This window comes from Danio rerio, chromosome 22 (genome assembly GCF_052040795.2).
Source record: "Danio rerio strain M-AB ecotype USA chromosome 22, GRCz13ab, whole genome shotgun sequence".
Lineage (NCBI taxonomy): Eukaryota > Metazoa > Chordata > Actinopteri > Cypriniformes > Danionidae > Danio > Danio rerio.
The window spans coordinates 15,942,015-15,963,339 of NC_141042.1; the positions used below are offsets into that span (position 1 = coordinate 15,942,015).

General features: G+C 38.9%; 1 protein-coding gene across 2 annotated transcripts in view; it reads left to right on the plus strand.

The window, feature by feature from the left end:
* The window catches only part of gpc5b (glypican 5b), a 64,436-nt gene that overhangs the window by 4,504 nt on the left and 38,607 nt on the right, over positions 1-21,325 (plus strand). For both annotated transcript variants that reach the window (XM_087302262.1, NM_001302221.1), the window contains 5 exon segments: positions 2,312-3,021; positions 5,304-5,485; positions 5,882-5,941; positions 6,279-6,401; positions 20,977-21,097. In XM_087302262.1, the coding sequence (XP_087158388.1) occupies positions 2,312-3,021; positions 5,304-5,485; positions 5,882-5,941; positions 6,279-6,401; positions 20,977-21,097 (1,196 nt within the window).

Consider the following 21,325-nt stretch of genomic DNA (forward strand, 5'->3'; position numbering starts at 1 on the left):
GGCCTTTCACAACCAGTGTTTGAATAAAACATACAAAAAGAACCAGAACTCACACACTTAGGCCAGTTCTGTGCATGTCATTATCTCCTCCGGTGCATGTGTACCATGTGATGACATAAACCATGCAATCTTCCAATTTACAACTCCAAATCCTCGCCCAACCAAATATTTAAGTTCATCCAATTTGTCTGCCCAAACTTGCACAAATCCCCTTTCAGGTTCACAGGAAAAGGGCACAGCCGCTGTCCTCTCTGTCTTTGCTGCCAGCCGAGTGAATATTTAACGAGTGTAAAGCAAACGAAAAGAGAAATGTTGAAATTCTTGGCGTATCCTTGGAGATCCGTCTCAGTGCACTTCAATGTATTGCTCTATAATGAGAGCTTTTGAAAAGATCAGTTGTCCTTTTCTGCTACTTTTCGCATGGTTGTAGCTGGTGTCCTGTTTAAAAGAAGGAAGGTTTGTAAAGTGTTTTTCATTCCCACGTGAAAAAGGATTTTTAATGTAGACCGCTTATTGTCTCTACGACTACACTTGTGTGTTTAAGGGTAAAGTAATAACTCAAGTACGAACCTTATGAATTCGTTCGGGAAATGTAACTTTCTTCCATAGAAGACAAGGGTAAATGGCTTTTTTTCATATTGGGGGAAAAGGACTAAAAAGTACACAAACACAGACATGTGAGAATCAAACATATTTTATATTGCTGACTTCAAACCTACCTCAAAATATAGGAAGGAGCATGAACTGTTAAAGATCTGAGAGTGAGCACATGTTTTAGCTGAACTATTTCTTTAAAAAGTCCTCTCTGCCCTTCAAGTGATTTCACTGCAAAAGCAAACCCAACATATGCTGCTCACGTACTAGCTATCCAACAAAGCCCAGCTATCCTCTTTAACCTGAGAGGAACTAAAAATACTTGTGTGCTTCCTTGATCTAAATTCAGTCCTGGACTGGGTACAGTGAGTGGAGTTAGTCTGACACTGATGTTTTTTAAAGAAGGACCCATATCAATTCCAGCAGGCTCCAAGTTAATAGAGCAATCATTGAAAGGCCATCCAGGTTGACCCTTCTGTCTGTCCTTTCAGAACATCCCGCTGTCCCTGAGGTTAGAGGTCAGTTGTGGTGATTGCTAGGCACCCTCTGTGACCCCTGAGTATGGATCACCCCCCCCCCCCCCCCCCCCAACATGCCTCCATGTCCCAGAACCACCTGAGAAGAACCCCAATACTTGATCCGGGTGTAATCCCTGGTCATGTCACTTGATAGCAGGGTGTTTGGATGTAGTTACCAAGTTACACCCAGATTTTCGGCCTAGTGCTATAAGTCAGATGTTGAGCTGTTTTGTTATATTGATTCAAGTTTGAAGTGTCAGTGCTTGAACCTGTTCCACGCAATACCCATTTCCCAGTCATTCATACAAACTGCCTATCCCGGATTGTGGTTTGAGGCTTGGATGAAAGGACTCAGATACTATTCCTTGCCCAAGAAATTTACTTACATATTGTTGTGGGAATTCCAGAAAAGAGACACAAAGAAATAGCAAGAGCAGAGATACAATATTTCAAGATCCCTGATGTATTTATTTTAAAACCTCAAAGGTTTGTTTTACAAAGTTTCCTTTGGGTGCCTTTTAGGATCATGAGCCAAACAGGTGTTCTTTTGTTCCTGCATCAATAAAGTGCAATCATAACTTTCGATTCATTCTTAGCATTTGGGCCATTCACAGAGAAACCAGACAGAGCTGGAATGTTTTGGCCATTATGAATGAGATGACACTAAAGCAAACTGTACTTTGAAGGGTTCTACCAGCTGTCTACTTAAGCACCCATCTGTCACTTGTCACACAAATGTTAATATGCCATTGTAAATAATGTATAAGGCACAACAGACTATGATCCTCAACTTCCATTTGAAGACCATAGGCATAGTGAGGTATAAAATGACGCCCTGACTGCTAAAATTGGTAATAAGCTTGTCACACGTGTCACATATCTCCAAACTAACCTTCAGCCCAATAGCGCCAGCCCAAAAGATCCATGGATTAAGTGTTGTCAGCTCCCATTAGCCCAATGGAAAGAGAGATTAGATACACAAGAAAGAGTCGTAAGCAATGCGAGACAAGGCAGAGGTGCACCATGACAGACTAGTATCTTTGACCCTCTCGTAAATGTCAAACAAAATTACAGCAATTGTTAGTCTCTCATGTTACGAATGTTTATCCATCTAGGATGACTATGAAATAGCTGTTCGTGGAGGTCTTTTTCAGTGCTTCTTCAGTCCAAAATCTTTCTTTTATTTCCTCTTCCCACAGATACCTTCCATTCCCTGCTCTCGTTCACTCTAAATCATACCAACTCACTTTTCGACACCACCTACGAGACAATCTCCCAAGATGCAAGACCACTGGTGTCCACCCTCTTCAATGACCTTGATCTCTACCTTCGAGGCGATGATAACGTTTCTGTGGAACACTCAGTTCACAGATTTTATGACAAACTCTTCCCATTGGTGTACCAGCATCTGGTCAATCCTGGCTTGGGTTCACCTGTTTCAACCTGGTCTGCCGAAGGAACTGAGTGCCTTCGTGCCACACGGCATGATATCTATCCCTTTGGCCATCACCCACAAGAACTTGCTCAAGGACTGTCCAAGGCGCTTGTGGTTGGTCGTGCCCTCAGCCGGGCACTGGCAGTCGGTGCAGATGTACTTAACATCACAGAGTCTGTGGGCATGGGACGAGTGTGTGGACGTGCACTAGTGCGCATGTTGTTCTGTCCTCACTGTCGAGGACTGACCCTGATCCGGCCATGTGGAGGCCTATGTCTCAACGTGATGCGAGGTTGCCTGGCAGGCGTGGCTGAGCTGGATGCTCCCTGGCGAGACTATGTATCGCTTCTGGAGAAGCTGAGTGGGGCATTATCAGAGAGATATGAAGTGGAACTGGGACTTCTACGCATCCGGGAAAGAATTAATGATGCCATCCTCACTGCGCAACTGCACGGGCCACATCTTAGCGCCGTGGTGAGTCATGCTACTCTCTGATTCATAGAACACATTTATTTTTATTACACGAACGAGCTGCACCATGTGTTGGACTAATCAGTTCTAGTGGGCATGCACTTGAAGCAGCATGTTTGGTGACTGGTGCATATCAAATGTCTCGACCAATCGTAGTCTGTGCAGTTACAAGGCTGCCGTTTTGCACATTTAAGACGTTTTGGCTTTAATCTAAAATAAATAACTTGTATAAATTCGCATTTTAGCCTAAAGTTTTCAGTTCTAAATTGTGTAAAACAAAGCCCTATGATTATTCTATCTGCAAGGGGTTTATTATTAGCTCAATCATTAGAACCGTGATTATGTGGTAATATGACACGCACTGTAAAAAAATGTGTTGGTCATGACAGTGTGACTATGGCTGTCTGTAAGTGAATACCCATCCGCCCACCCTGAGGCTATTCATACCATCAACGCCAAAGTCTATAAGCATGGCATGGGATGGCCGTCTGCCGGTCTCTCTCACTTTACTCTTCCAGTGGAATCATAGCAGAAGGGGCCACAGGGGTCAAGAGGTTCATGACAGCTCGGCTTTGCACACATCATGTCCCGGTGCTGACAGATCTATATGTGTAGGTCAAGTTTAAGAACGCATTCCTACAAATCTGTCTCAAAGAGTCTACACATACCAATCAGAATGGGAGATATTATTTCTTAAGCCTCCAACTACTGCACTCATAAACTCCAACCGCAAGCTTACCGCTTTACAATAGAGGCTGGTTATGGGAGTTCACCCCTCCCTGAATCCATCACTGGACTGAATCCATCCAGACTGGAATGACTTAGGGTTCGCATTACCTGGTCTGGATTCAGCCGTAAGAGTTGGAAAACATCGCTAGTTAAAGGGATAGTTTGCCCCAAAATAAAAATTCCATCATCATTTACTCACCATTCAGTTTTGCAAGACCTGTTTGAGTTTCTTTCTTCTGTTTAACACAAAAGAAGTTATTTTAGAAAATGCTAGTTGTTTGTACCCATTAGCTTACCTGACATACATGCTAAACGAATGGTAAAGTTATGATCTGGCTAAATCAATGATTGTTCTGGTTTGGGACCCAGAAAATACATAAAGCGGCAGTGTACTTAAAAAAATGTTTTGTGTTCTTAGCAGTGCTAACTACTAGCAGTGCTAATACTGCATGCTTATATTCTTCGCTAGTGAAGCCTTTTTGAAATGTTGTTTTTTAGCCTTTTTTTTACTTGCTTTACATGGTTTTGCTCATGGTTTTCTAGGGTATTGCAATGCCATAGTATGTTTCTATGACGGCATTTAGCTAATTAGGCTAGTTTCTTTTAGTGTGGGTTGTTGATGAAGTAGCAAAGATCACTGTAGAGGTATGCTTACACATGTTTGGTGTCAAAAACAACTGTCAAAAGTTGATTAACATATGATTTATCCTACCAATCCATGATTTCATGTTAAATCCGGCTGACAGAATACAATGCAAGTTTGTTTTGTGCTACAAAGTTAGTCGGTCAGGATTTAGAACACTATGATAACAAGCCAAACATTCATAGCTAGAAACATTTGCGCTAACTTGTTAGCATTGAGTATTTTGGGGGCCGTCTTCATTGTCAAAATGATACTAACGGAACAGAGTTCATTAGGATTGTTATCGTCATTGTTTATAAGATGTCTATATGTGCCGCCCGCAGTGGCATTGACACGGAGGACTATGGGGCCTCTCCAGTCCCTCACGCTGCATGTGGTCTGGCGCTATCTTGGTGCTGCTTGAGTTTGGGTGTTGTCTGGTCACAATCAGCCTGATGTCCTGCATGCAAATTCACCTCTGGACAAAGACGGCTCTCGTGAACCAAACGGCCCCTTCCCAAAATGCAATTCAGCTAGCGAGGGGCCAGAGCAGGGGGAATGAGAAAGTTCGGCTAATCCTCAGATAAATAAAGCTCTGTAGAAGATATACAAATACAAACACGTTTACACGCTCTTATAGACAACTTTCTTAAAGCCTATTCCACTTTATTGTGGAAACATGTCCCGAAACTTGCCCTTATAATGTATGCATCTCAATGTTAAGGCGTTGCAATCCAGTATTCAGTGTTAAAAGACGTTTATCATGCAAGCTTGTTCTAATTAAACTTATTGTAAATATTACTAGAGTGTTATTGTGCCACTTACTAGTGTCCACTAGATGGAGCTGTTTGTTTGAACAGGTGGATGTCAGTTCACAATTTATCCATAACATCCAGTGGCTTTTTATGCCTCATCTCTCTCTCTCTCTCTTTAGGTTGGTAAAGTCTGCGGGTCCTTGACCGAATCGGTTTCTTCCACTCCAGCCAATTCGACTTTGGGAAGTTTGACTCCGTCAGTGAATCCCAGCCTTGAACTCCAAACCTCAAACACATCCTCCAGCCAAACAACACTACCTGACACAGGCAACCAACACGAGCACATAGCACTCAAAAGACGGTGAGAATATAGCATATGTAACCTATATTCATCTAAAAATAGAAAACCTTATGAAATCTTAATATCTTACCTTAATAATAAGGAAATAAGCTTAGAATATCTTATTTTATTTTTGGACACTTATCGTTTATCGCTAATTATTTTGTATGAAATTTATAATAATTTTTTTTTTTCGAATTGTCGGATGTGTTGCACAAAGGTGCTACAGAAAATAAAGTTCATTATTATTATTATGTTTATTTTTTTCAATACCTTTTAAATGATGTCAGTACTAATTATATTAATGTTTGTTATGTGCGACAGTACAAATACTATGTAAGCAACACATACTAGTAGCAGCTTATATGCAATTTGTCTTTTTTTTCTTCACAAATCTCCACATGCCGATGACTGCAGGTCTCTGCCTCTGAAAGCATCCAAATATGACAAACCCAGGAGCCTGAAAAAGATTTCAAAGTAAGACTAAGCATTTGTGTTTCCGATCATACCCTTAAGATTTTTCTTTTTTATAAAATTACCTCTAATTATTTTGTCATTAAAATGACATTGGCTGCTAGCCTAAGAATGTACTAACGATTTAATCTCACTTCAAATGAACGTGTGCGAGCAAGGAAGAACGCTGTCAGCATTAATAACGGTAACAAACAACAAAAAAAAGCAGCTTGTGTCTATCAGTGTTTGGGCATGTTTGATTAGAAATATCATGATGACTGGGGCAGAACTGGTTGTACTCTATAATTAGGCCTGGTTTGATGGTTTTTGATCGCCTCCTGAAAGCCTGAACTTCCTGCAGGGAGTTTATGGGCTACATCCAGCGGTACAAGTCTTTCTTCTCCAACCTGCCGGAGATGCTGTGTGAGGGGGAGGTGGTGATGGATGAAAACACCTGCTGGAGTGGAGAAGACGTGGTGGAGAGGTGAGCTTGAACTCTAATTTGCATGTTAATGCGTGGATGAATATGGGTCAATGACATGGTGGGATTTGATTTATTCCAAAATGCATTAAAAATGCACATAAAATTAAATGGCCTGACAAAGCAGTTTAAGATGTAAATGATTCAATTATCGTTTAATGTAGTATTATATTATGTTAAATTATATTATATTATATTATATTATATTATATTATATTATATTATATTATATTATATTATATTACATTATGGCTACACGGTGGCACAGTGGATAGCATGTTTGCCTCACAGCAAGAAAGTCACTGGTTCGAGCCTCGGCTGGGTCTATTGGCATTTCTGTGTGGGGTTTGCACGTTCTCCTTGTGTTAGCATGGGTTTCCTCCGGGTGCTCCGGTTTCCCCCACAGTCCAAAGACATGCGCTATAGGTGAATTGGGTAGGCTAAATTGTCCGTAGTGTATGTGTATGAATGAGTGTGTTTGGATGTTTCCCAGGGATGGGTTGCCGCCGGATAGGCATCCGCTGCGTAGAACATATGCTGGATAAGTTGGTGGTTCATTCCCTTGTGGGGACCCCAGATTAATAAAGGGACTAAGCAGAAAAGAAAATGGATAAATATATTATATTATATAAATATTGTAAATATTATAATAATAATATTAATATAAATATAAATAGTATTTTAAGATTTTACAATTTTACGTAATATTAGGTTCGATTTTACGTCCAATAACAACCTCCAATGACGTTGATATTTGGTTGATTTTTGATTGTGTTAGAATATACTGACATTTAGTCGTCAGGTATGGCAACCAAAATCCAACGTTTGATAGACATCATATTGGTAACGTCCACACAACCTCAAGTCTCTCATCCAGGATGACTCGATGGCAGCCAAATTGCCCCAGACTGCACATACAAGCTGATTGGTGGAGAGGAGACGAATCCAATTATGATGAGGACGAGTGATGGACAGAGGCCAGTGGGCAAATAAGGCCAGGTGCCGGGTTTAAACACCTATTCTTTTTCGAAGGACATCCTAGGATTTTTAACGACCACAGAAAGTCAGGACTTCGGTTTAACGTCTCATCTGAAAGACTGTGCTCACTGAGCAGTATGAAGTCCCCATCAATATACTGGGGCATTAGGGAACACACAGGACAAAGGTTGAGCACACTCTGCTGGCCTCACTAACAGCACTTGCAGCAGCAATCTAGCTTTCCCATGTGGTCTCCCATCCAGATTCTGACGGCCGCAGCCCTGCTTAGCTTCAGTGGGCAACCATGTAAAAGTTTCAGAGAGCTAGCTGCCGGCTATTTCCTCATTTTCAAACAAGATGCAACGTCCCCATGATGTTTGGGTATTATGTCAATCTGACATCATGTTAGCGTCCTGTGCATGCTGGCATTATTTTATGTTTACAATCATTTTTAAGATTTGTTTTACTCGGCACAATCATGTTCACCTTAAATTCAACATTTTCATAATTTTGAGTACTTTTTTAACATTATGATTTGTCAATGGCCCATATTCCTAATCTAGAAACTAGTATATGATATTTATACACATTAATGTAGTTTTGCACATTTAGGTGATGCATCATTGCTTTTAGTGTCTCTACAATGATAGAAAATGGAGCATGTTGTTGATCTTCAAGCTAACTGAAAGCTTATCCATCACAATGCTTTTAAATCCCACCTAAACTGATTGTAAATTCAGGTATTTAAATCAGATATGTGTCCAGAAAAAATCTGCATCCGCTCTTTGGGGTCATGAAGTTCATAAGATGGCCAGGAGGAGTGATGGTTGCCATGGATTATCGTGGCTTTTCTCCAGTCCCCTTTCGGACAGAAGCTTCATTCAGAAAGTTCTGGAGCTCTATTGTGACACAAATGAGATTCCCCGAAAAAAACACACACTCTTAAAATAAACATTTGCATTTAGGCGCTTTTGCTATCAGCATATATCCATTTGGACACACTCTTTTGGCTTACGCAACACAAAATGACTGTGACCACTTCGCTTGGATGGACACTGTTTTATAATTCCAGATATTTCCCCAGTCAGGCCTCATTTGCTCCTCAGCTTTGGCTCAAAGGTTAGAGATCCCACTTTCTACACACCCACCCACCCCTGGACAAATTGCCCCATCGCTGTCAACACTACGGCAGTAACGCAAGGCTGGCAACGTCTATACAAGGGCCCCCGGTGGCAAAAACACAGCTCGTCCTGGAGACTGGCCACTGTTACCAAGGGGAAAACTGACTAGCTTGCTAATAGTTTGTTTGGTTTGTGGAATCTCTGTATTAAGACAAGTTTTAATTCTGTCAAACTGAAGTACTTTTTCTGAAAGATAAAGATTTGGTGGTTTCCTAAATGCCATTGGTTGGTTGCTTGTGTGACCAATACAAAATATAGATGCTAACTTCAAAACAATTCCAAAAAAATGGCATTTTTGGCACATGAGAGCAAGTGATCACTAAGTCTTTATCTATCAGACAAGTGTTTTTACATTTAAAATGATACATTTAAACGTTGTTTCATAACTAAACATCTAAAACAGGGGTCACCAATCTCGGTCCAGGAGAGCCAGTGTCTCTGCTGGGTTTAGCTCCAACTTGCCTAAACACATGTGCCTGCATGTTTCAAGTATACCTAGTAAGAGCTTGATTAACTTGTTCAGGTGTGTTTGATTAGGGTTGGAGGTAATATCTGCTGGACACCGGCCCTCCAGGAACAAGTTTGGTGACCCCTGATCTATAACATCTGAGAGGTTTGCATAGAGGCGACTGACTAGCTTGCTAATCTATCGTAGAAATGAATGGTCAAACTATCTATTTACAGGCTTAAATACTGCTTAAACATGCTTCGAGTTTTTAATACAGAGATTTGACATTTTTACAGACTACGAAAATAGATTATCAAGCTAGTTTACTATGCTAATATTGACAAAAAAAAGTGGTCATACACTCCATATACAGTCTTACAGGTGTGGTAATTTAGTTTCATATTTTTTAAAAAGCATAAACTTTTTATACAGAGACAAAAGTAGCAGGTTAGTTAGCTTTATGCTAACAGACACATAAATGAATTGTCATACACCACAAAACCAGATTAGCAAGTAAGTCTGTTGTCTTTATGCTAATAGTGACAGAAATCTATGGTCATACAATCCATATGCAGCCTTACAGACATACATTTAGATTAGCTTTGTATTTTCTCTTCACTGGGCTACAAAAAGCAATGGGAGAGTTAGTTAGCTCTATGCTAACAGTCACAGAAATTAATTGTCATAGCCTACACCCTATTTACAGTCTTACAAAGTAATATAGCTCAATATTTTTTTAATGCTTTGTATTTTCAAATGCAGGTTCCACAACCTAGTCATTTAGGCACGCTTTTTTTCTTTCAAACTAACATCATTGCTCTTTGAATAAGCTCCTTTATGTTAGCATACTGCTCTCTACTCCTGAACAGAATATACTAAATGAAAAATGTTAACAGATTGGTAGTATGCTACACAGTTTAGTAGCTTTACCTGTACTGAATAATGCTAATATGTTTAGATAAACACCTTTAAACTCAATAAATGTTTTGAATTTATGCTGCTATGGTTGTAGTGAGTACCAGTTCTTATGAAAATAAACAATATTTGCTTTCTGTGCACATTATACATGCTATACACTGCAAAAATAGCTAAATTAGCATTCTGTACTGAACATACAGTTCAATAGCATATACTGTGAGTCAACACTGCCTCCTTCTGGCCAAAACAAGTTAACATTTCAGAAAAGAAAATCAAACATCTAAAAATATTCCTCCACTTTGTCATAATAAACAATGGGTCAAAGAAGCCCACTGAGGAAGACATGTGTTCACAAGATGGTCGAGCTTTTAATCCAAAACGTGCATTTTTGGCTTGGACTTCTCAGGTCCATTTGGATGGCTCCATAACATATCAAATTGAGCGAACAAGGTCATTTAGGAAAATGCTTAGCTGGAGTTGTGGTTCACCTCCCACTGCACAGTGAAGTGGATGAATGGATGTTTCGTAGGATGGTGGCGTTAACCGAGGAAATGTTAGCATGACTTATAACTCGGTGTCAGCCAGACTCCAAGCAGCTGGATGTGTGAGGTTACTGTGGAAACGGTTTGTTTTTGTTTTCATTTTAGGCAACTACCATCTGTGGTTGAAGGCTTTTTTGGTATTTTGGGTAGATCGTAGTTTCTCTCTCTCGTTTTGTCCATTAAGGCTGCCACTGCCAAGCTTTAACCCACATAAAAGGTCAACAGATTGAAAAGTGACTTAATGTCAATCGTCATGAAATGCTAAAGCCTCCATGTTGTGTCCATGACCGATCTGACTGCTGTTTTCCTTTCTTCTGTGGTCTTAGGCTGGCCGTGTCCTCCATTACACCTCTATTAGATTATGTGTTTTCATTCAGGACTCGCCCTTGTGCTCACTATAACACTTATTTTCATTTTTAAGAGGTTGAACTGAACATGGTAGTTCCCTAAACCTCTTTTAGGCTTGTCCTATCAAATACTCACAGGAATATTTGATTATAAATGATAAAAACTTGTATAATGTGTGCAGAATGCAATGGCTAGTTTAAGATAGTTGTCCAAACTACTTTACGCTGACATAAACAGATATTGGTTGCTTTGTTGCTAATCTTTATGGAAGCCCGTACCAGCCACTGAATTAATTAATTTATTTTTTTAAATACATACAATGTAAAAAAAAAAAATACTCAAACTATACTCTGACTATAACTCAGATTTGTGACTTTATAACTCGTAATTCTGACCTAACTCAGAATTGGGAGTTTATAACAGAATTTTGACTTAATAACTCGCAATTCTGGCATAATACCTTAGAATTCTGACTTAATAACTCAGAATTGTGACTATAACTTAGAATTATGACTTTATAACTCAGAATTACAACTTTATAACTTCCAATTCTGACTTAATAACTCAGAATTATGACTTTATAACTCAGAATTACGAATTAATAAATGCAATTCTGCCTCAATAACTCGCAATTCTGGCATAATAACTACGAATTCTGACTTTATAACTCGCAATTCCGGCATAATAACTCAGAATTCTGACTTAATAACTCAGAATCCTGACTTTATAACTCAGAATTATGACTTAACTATGAATTCTGACGTAACTCACATTTATGACTTTATAACTCAGAATTCTTACTTTATAACTTGGAATTCTAACTTAACTCGCAACTCTTACTTTATAACTGAGAATTGCGACTTTATAACTCAGAATTCTGACTGATTTATTTATATATTTTTTTAATTCAGTGGCGGGAACGAGTTTTCATAAATCTAAGATGGTGTGTCACATTCAAAAACAAAGCTACCAGCATTTCCCTAAACAGAAATTAACAAATAAACTTTCTAAAAACATTCATCCACACAGTGAAAACATGTTGTTATAGCCTCCCTGCTTTTTTGTACAAATCTTATGTTGAAAATGTTATTTTGATTCACGTATAGCTTAGCAAAAGTTTAAAAACACCATATATAAAAACTTCAGGAATGTCACAGTTTATTGGTCTCTTTTTAGGCAAAACTTGTACCTATCCATAGCATTTGCATATTATAATAACATTTGGTGTAGCATGTTTAGTTTGGCTTAGCTTCACTGTAGGTATGTTTAAACCTCTGTGTGATAATAATGCTAACACTAATACACCAAGTGTTTGGTTTAATAAACATAAAAGTGGTGTGTTTGCTGTGACAAGAATGATAATAGCTTCATTTCAATACAGCACAGTGCAATTTAGTGTGTTTTGCATGTGCTTAAACAGGACTGTGGGTGGTTAGGGCCTGTATTTGTGCTGAGATACTGTTGTGCAACTATTACCATCTGAAAACCTACTGAATAATCTGTCTAGACAGCTTTTTTCTGGCCACCGTACTGTAGGTTTTGCCCGTAAGTACTGCATGCTAATATTTTCAGTACTGTATTTATAGTGGTTGATTGACCTAAAAACCTGTAACGGATACGGTTGCTGCATATAGGATATACTGTGCTAGTATTACAACTAATTATTGAGCTGCTCAATTCCATGTTTAGCATGTTTGGTTTAGTTAGCTTCAATAGGTTTGCTTACGCCTGGTGATAAGGCTAACACTAATACACTCAGTGGTTTAATAAACATAAAAGTGGTGTGTTTGCTGTGACAAGAATGATAATGGCTTGATTTCAATACAGCACAGTGCAATTTAGTGTGTTTTGCACATGCTTAAACAGGACTGTGGGTGGTTAGCGCAAGTATTTGTCCTGAGGTACAACTGTGCAACTATTAGCATAATGAACTCTCAAATGAGACCACCTGAAAAACTACTGAATAACTCATCTAGGCAGCATTTTTGCTGTACGTTTTGCCTGCAAATGCTACATGCTAATATTTGCAGTACTGTATTTATAGTGGCTGATTGACACGAAAACCTGAAACGGATACTGTTGCTGCATAGGATATCCCATGCTAGTATTACAACTTATTATTGAGCTGCTCGATTCCAAAGAGCTGCTTTAATACAGAACGCCACTGTTAGCTTTGTGCAGTTCAAAGCTGACTAGATATATTACATCTGCCCTACATTAGCATGGGCCCTTCCCAACTTCATAGACCACAGACAATAAATAGGATGGAAAACTAGCAACCAGAAGGCCTTACACCCGGTTATTACACACATGAGAAGCCACACATGCTGACGTAAGACAGGATAGCATAGCTTACAGTACGTAGATGCTAAACACCATAGCTGGGTATTCGAAAGAAAAGGACTTGTTGAAATATTAGCATCCAGCAACCGTTTAAGCTGTGCGTCAAAGGCAATAACTTATGGAAAAGCTGTACTAAAGAATAGAGAATCCTCTGATGCACAGCTCATGAAGAACGGATATTGCTAGCTCATTAGCTGCCGAGTTTCATAACCTTCTGAGCAAACATATGAGCTAATCCAATATAGCAGATGAATTTAATTGGAGCTGGGATGTGTGTGTGTGTGTGTGTGTGTGTGTGTGTGTGTGTGTGTGTGTGTGTGTGTGTGTGTGTGTGTGTGTGTGTGTGTGTGTGTGTGTGTGTGTGTGTTTGTGTGTGTGTGTGTGTGTGTGTGTGTGTGTGTGTGTGTGTGTGTGTGTGTGTGTGTGTGTGTGTGTGTGTGTGTGTGTGTAGCTTCTATGGGAAAATAAGCAGCGTTCAGTCAAAGGGGAACTCCAAACTCTTTGGTCTTGATCTGGGTAAATATTTTTCTGGTTTGGATTTATTTAGCTGCTAATTATTGTGAGAAATGTGGGTGACTGCAGCGACAAGCCCATCGCAGTGAACTGTAAGACCCATGCTCTCGCTAGCACATCTGTTCAAAGAGCCTGGTGCCCTTTGTAGCTTATTTGAAACAGTTTGTCTGTGTCGTAATCAAAGTACTTTATGAGGTGGCTTGTTTATTGTGGTCTTTCTTTTGTGTATAGGAAAAGTTTTCGGTTGAGAACAGAACTTGATTATATCGGTATTTGATTGGATTGTGTGGGGGAGCGCTATGCGGTAGGCTCTGCTAATATTAGTGGAGCTTGCTGAGGAAACTTTCCTTTAGCATTGCTCATACTTATGCTAAAATGCATGTGGCTCAAAGTGTACTTCAATGCTAACAAGTAATGCACTGAATGTTCATAGCCGAAGCGACAGGCTTTCAAAGCATACTCCATGCTATTCAATTGAATTGAATTCATGTTTATTTCTATAACTATTAACTATTTAGATTGTGTCAAAGCAGCTTAACATAGAAGTTCTTGTAAATTGAAACTGTGTCAGTCCAATTTTCAGAGTTAAAGTTCAGTTTAGTTCAGTTCAGTGTGGGTTTAAATTTCACTGTTGGAAGTCCAAACACTGAAGAGCAAATTTGTTGATGCGCAAGTCCACAAGTCCCAAACCAAGCAAGCCACTGTGCGATCACCCCATCACTAGAAAGATTCATGCTTGTCCAGCCCACTAATATTGTCAAGACTAGATTTTTTCAATCAAAAGCCATCATAATTTATAAGTAGTAGTTCTTTTCTGTTTTGTTTTGACTCCTAATTACAGTGGACAGGGTGGATTGTAGACTCAGAAGTAAATGGCTACTGCACTGGTATGACTGGCTTACAGTTTAGCATATTTACAGATTTACAATCTTTGCTTTTAAGTAGGCCCAGTGCAAAAGAACATTAGGTTTTTCAGTTCATCATAAGTATGATTCAACTCAATTGTAAAAAGAAAAATGAAGTGTTTGAAATGACAAATGACTGAACGTTCAGATTATTGTGTAAAATTCCAACAAAGTACTGCAACAAGAGAGATCTCAGCAACCTGCTAGAAATGTCTTACAAGACTCACAAAGCACATTTTTGAGATGTTGACTGCCATATATATGTCCCCCTTTGTTAAAAACACTATTAGGACAGATATATTTACATAAAAAATGGTTGTTTTTGCGTGATTTTGAGCAAATTTGTTCTTCTGGTTTAAAAAGAAATTTTGAAGCAACTTCATGGTGATGAGGTCATTGTCTAAATTCCTGCATGGTGATTGGCCATCAGCACCAGCCAGTACAAAGTGACGTCATTGAGTTTTCAGCATGTCTCTGCATTATTCATGATGAAGAGTTGGTTTGAACCAATCAGCATACTCTATTATGGATGACATGCAACCTGTTTAATATGCATTAGCAGTGGTGTAAAGTAACAAATTACAAATACTCAAATTACAGTTATTAAGTAGTTTTTCTCAGGAATTGTAATTTACTATGTATAGTTTTAAAAATCTGTACTTTTACTTTCCCTGAAGTAAATTTTTAGTGCTGTATCAGTACTTTTACTTCACTACTTTCCTTCAACCTGTTGTCACTACTCTGTTTTTTTATGTCTATGGGGATTAAAAAAATGTCCAACCTAAAATCTAATGATGTTACAGCTTGTAGCTGTGTGGACCTTACCATTATGACATCTATCAGATGTTGGATTTTGGTTGCCATAACTGACGAATAGATGTCATTATTTGAGATCAATATGATGTTGGATTTTGGTCACTTTCTAACACAAGCTAAAATCAACCAAATATCAATGTCATTTGACATCATTATTGGACATTAAAATAACTTGGTCATAATAATTTAGATCACCTTACATCACAACCTAAATGTAACCAAATATTAACGTCTTATGACATTGTGTGCCTGCTGAGCAATAACTAAATGCACTACAGAATTTTACGTTTACACACATCCACAAATGACATGTAATTTACAGCGTAATACTCACTACTCACTACTCTTGAGTACTTTTGAAAGGTCTACATTCTACACTTTGAGTAATATTTACAACAGACATTTTTACAACATACTTTTACTCTACTTGCACTTCATTTTAAGGCAAGTAAAGGTACTTTTACTTAAGTCTGTTTTTCTGTACTTTTTTCACCACTGTGCATGAGAAATCTTTGTCCCTTTTTTAGCTGTTAGAAAGTTTAGAGAAGCATGGTCCAAGTAGTGTTACCAAGCACAATTGTATTCGATAGATGAAGAACTGTTCAGATAAATGGGTCATAAATGTTCTGTTTTAAAGTGTGCCAAAAGAAAAGTTTTGTTTCCATTTCCCCACTGTCAGTGCAAGCAGCTAGCTTACAGTAGTCTGCTATCACAAAAAGTAAGTTTGTTTTGTAACAAAATAGTGAAACACGAATTTGCCACTTGTCTTCTTTTAAAAAAAGATGTGATTCCAGTTCATGTTGATTGTCTTGTCTTTACAATTTGGAAAGTGCATGATTAATGTTCTATGTTTATTCAGATGGCAAATTTATTATCGTCAACAGTACTCTTTCAGTTTTTGAAGACATACCTTAGTTTTTTGATGGTCCAATTGAGTATTTGTAGACTGTCTGCTTAATATCTGTTGATACTGTTCCTTCAACAGACATTTGACTAACTATAATAAACTTTGCAAGTACATGTCAACTTACACTAACCCTAACCCCAACCTAAGTCTACTTAAAATCTAATGAAAATTAGGTGGCATGTAGATGCAATGTAACTTAAGTTAAACAACCGGACCATCAAAGTAAAGTGTTACCCTAAGTTTATAGTACGATCACTACAACAGTTCAAATGTCAAAGTTAGATATCATTCCCAGATCCGCTGTAAATGCTGCTCTCCGAATCACTTGCTGCGTCGCAATTTGCATACTTATACTACGCCCTAAAAGCATGTACATTTTTGTGAAGGAAAAATATATACTTTTAATTGTGTAACAGAAGAGTGTGCAAGCTTTGGCACATACTACTTGTTCATTACCTGATTGTTACGTTGCTTAGTTATGAGCCCTGTCAATCATCTCAACACATCATCCACATTTCTTTCATATTTAATTTACTACCATATTGGAGAAGCAGCAGCAACAAGATAATCTGCCATTCACAAGTCTTTCATGCAGAGAAATCTCCTCAGGTCTCTGGATAATTATGCATTCCTTAATGTCCAAAGACATCTTTATAGAAGTTCAGTAATGTTGTTGCAGATGAAATATAACATGGAATTGAAATATTTTCCAGTGGGCTGAATATTAATTAACAGTCATTCAAACAACTTTACCAAAGCCTGTCTAATTGATGGTTGGTCTTGCGCGTCTGCCATGTTTGTAGTTTATTTACACTTTTCACCTGCATTTGATGTTCTAATCGAAATCACATCCAACGCGCAATGTACTGTGGGCAAATCAGCGGTTAGAGTATCGACGGTTCTACACTAAAATTTTTTTACCAGAAATAGTAAACCATCCGGGAAACTTTGGCATACTCTTTTCAACATACTAAGATTTGGGACATACTAATTCTATTTTCAAATACAATTTAGGATGGATAGTATGTAAATTGGGATGCAGCATTTGTCTATCTTCCCTGAATCTGTGTTTGTGTTGCCGGCGTGCTTATCAGCTATTGTGCACGTGATGAAACTCCCTTTTTTATGCAAACCTTTCCCTCTTTCACCACACGACACTCTGACCTAAACAAAGCTAGACTCCACAACTTTCCAGACTTTTTTTCAACCTAGCGAAGTAAAAGCACCCTGCTGAGACAGGGGGATTTCATGGCACTTTAATGCAACGGGTGTAATTTAGATTTAATTTCAATTAACTGCACATAGACAGAGAATATTTTTTAGACCATAAAATTGGGCTGGTTTTAATGTCATTTGAAATGGCGCCATTGATAGACTTCATCAAAAATGCAACACACTCAAATTGAAGTGGCTAGTGGAAAATCCGTTCGTCCTGTAAGTGCCTCCAGAAAGACGAGTGACCATACTACAGTAAATTTCCATGAAAATGATGGGAGTCTTAAGGTTGGCTGTTTGTTTAATAAAACACGTCGAGCAGATTGTTTCCTCTTCAATTATGCGCATACGGATAGCGCATTTGGTTCACCCATGGAAGAATGCGCTTGTAAAAATGACACTATCTCGACAGCTCATTCTTCTTACAGATAAGCCCCATAATCCTCCCCTCTCACGTAGTGAAAACCCGCATATCTCATCTCCACCATCCCTGCCGCCAAAACGCATTTTCGCACGACAGTTAAAAAGCACAAACCAACAAACAACTCTGTCTCACGTCGGTTCCTGACAAAGTGCTCCCACCTTGCAAAGTGTGTTCAGCTGCTGTTCGGATGCAGCATGAGGTGTCTGGGGTCATTATTTATTCACTTAGATTAGCTGCGCTGAAAACAGCAGGCCGATTCTCCCACAAGCATTCATTTATTGATGTGCAGGCACACGGCTGCATTATTCTGCCCTCCTGCCGCGCTTTATATGCCCCCCCATTGTTAACCCTTTGATCCGTCTGTCTGACTGTCTGTCTGCCCGTCTGTCTCAAGGACGTTTGCTTCTGGAAATAGCTTCGCTGTGATAATCGGGCAAGTGCATAGACAAACAATTTTGCATAAACTGATGGATGCATGACGTTTTCGCGTGATGATATGCAAATTTGCAACAGTTCAAAAAAGTCATGCTATTTATGAAGTTAGAGTTAATTTGAGCTTGAATTGAATAATGGAATGTACAGACATGCAGTTACAGAGCATGTATACATATATAATATATAGACTTGGGAAACTTTACTTTAAAAGTAACCACCTAGCAACCAAATAGCAACACTTTGATCACTACAGCGGAACAAACTGCCAACTTATCCAGCAGTGGATGCCCTTTCAACTGCAACCCATTACTGGGAAACACCCATAAACTCATTTACACACATACACTACGAACAATTGGACTGTGGGGGAAACTGGAGCACCCAGAAAAAACCCACGTGAACATGGGGAGAACATGCAAACTCCACCCAGTGGAGTTGCCAATTGACCCAGCCAGGGCTCGAACTAGCAAACTTACTGTAAGGCGACAGCGCTACCCACTGCGCCACCATGTCGCCAATGTTCTTGATATGACATTTTAATTATGGACTTTAAAAATGAACTTCTTTGACTTGGAACATAATGTAATCACCTAGCAACCTCCTTGCAACCACATGGCAACATTATGAATGTGATATATTATGCTACATCTCTTTGCGTATTTTACACATTTTAATTACGGGTTTTAAAATGAGCTCCCTTTCACCAAGAAAGTAAAACATTTTTAATTTGGCTTATTGAGTGCCACCAAAATGCAACCACCTAGCAACACCCTAGTGACATTGTTAATATGAAAGGTTAATATGATTTTTTTTAAAAATCGTATTATTTAAAGTTGGGTTTCTGTCACTTAGACCAGAAATTAGCTTGTGATGGGTCGTTCTTTAATGATTTATTCATTTTAAACAAATCTTTTGTGACTCGAGAACGATAAGTCCTCTCAGAAAATTATTTGTTAATTCACACATGCGCACATTTGTGCAGGTGGAGGAGAAGATTAGTTCATTTTTCAAGTCCTCTATTGGATTTGAGTCATTGGGTATTCATGACAGAAGCCAATCGTATGCAGTCAGAGCCAGAAAAAATTTTGATCGTTCATCTCTTGAGTCGTCGGTTTGAGTCATTCGTTCATCACAGGAAAGACAGAAACCAATCATATGCATTTAGAGCCAAAAAAATTTTATTCGGTCATTTCTCGAGTCATCGTCATGTAGACGAACGATTCAAATTTGAAGACATGCCAGATGAGGTGATCAGAGACAAAACACCAGGTAAACAATAAAGGATTATTTTTTCTTTCTTAGTATAGTAGCTCTCTAGTTATGACTTATTTATAGTGTGATCAACATTTGGGCTAGGTGTAGATGTGTTTGGAAACATCTTGTAACATTTTAATGTTATTTTGGCAAATTGACCAAAATGAACAAAACGACTCAAAAAGATTTGTCCATTTTTATAAATGACACCCAAAGGTCTGACTTGGTAACATGATCTGAACTTCCCATTCTAATAACTTCACCATATAAATTAAAACCATATAAATTAAAACCTTAGTAATTAACCAGCTAGCAATATTCTGAATAGAATATATAAGTTGCTATTTTGTCCATTGTAATTGTGTGCTCTAAATTTAACCACTTAGCGACCACAGAACAACATTTTGCATATGATATGTATTATATTAACCTTCTATGCACGATGACATTTTGTATGGATTTAAAATCTTACTTAGTGCCATCAGAATGCAAACACCTAGCAACATTGTAACAAGGTTGCATTTTATTATCAGCTTTGCTTAAGTAACCACACAGCAATCCCAGCATTCTGGCCACAACCCATAACAATAGCATATCATTTAACATCTATTCCCCAAAATTGTGTGCTTTTCTTCAACAAGATTAAAAATAATTGTAGTCAATAAAATCCCTTCAGTTTTGCATGCCAGTAATCTATCCACCCCAGCAACCAGTCATGTCTGTATTTAAAGTTCATGCTCTGTGCTTAATCAGAGACTTAACCTATCTGCCCTGCCTGAGCTTGACCCATTGATTTCATAGGCTGCTGAGCATGGCACTTTGACAGTCACCATGGCAACTAATATTAAGGTGTCCACCTGAAGAGTGAAGATTGAAGACCTGTGGAGACCTCTTCCTCAAGTGTGTGTCCACATTCTTCTCCGAATAGCATTCTCAGGGATGCATGAAATGGTTTTCATGTCAACCTGTCCAGATGTGTTGCTATCAATATCTTGAAGTAGGGATGCAACTTGTGTGGCTTGAGACTTGGCTGCACCGACTTGGCCTTTGTTGAAGGACGCCCTCCGGTCTTCTCCTCCAGCGTCTCTAATAAAAGGACATAGGGTCAATACTTACATTTGCAGCACAGTTGTGTCTTCAGGCCTCACCGCGGGATTTCATAATGAATCATTTATGTGGGTGAAAAGGCTGTCTGAATATCCGATCAATCCTTGGGCCTGTTTCTAATAGGCAAGCCTTGAGCATTCCCTGCATTTTTTGGACACCAGAACTAGTTAGGAGATCATTATCAGTTCAAAGAGTGCTCGATTTCTGTAGCAGTACCTTATCTCTTGCTCTTTTTCCGCCACAGCTATACAGGCCATGTGGTGGGGAATGGACTGCAAGCCCAGAAACACAACCCAGAGATAAAGGTCAAAACTGCAAATCCAGTCCTCGTCAGCGTGAAGGAAATGCTAGAGCACTTCAACCAGGTAGGTCCAAAAACATTTGAAGTTAGAACATCCATCCTGCTGGATTTGGCTCAAAAGATGTATTCTTGACCTTTACCCTGAGTAGCAACACTGCTAGCGACTTTGGGCCCTATGCACAGGCTTCTGCTTCAGGCCCCCTTTGTTGAAATCACATTCTGAGGGGAATCCCTCCCTGGGTTTTGCTGAGATCTTTTTACTATGTCCATCATTTCCTCTATATATGTGACC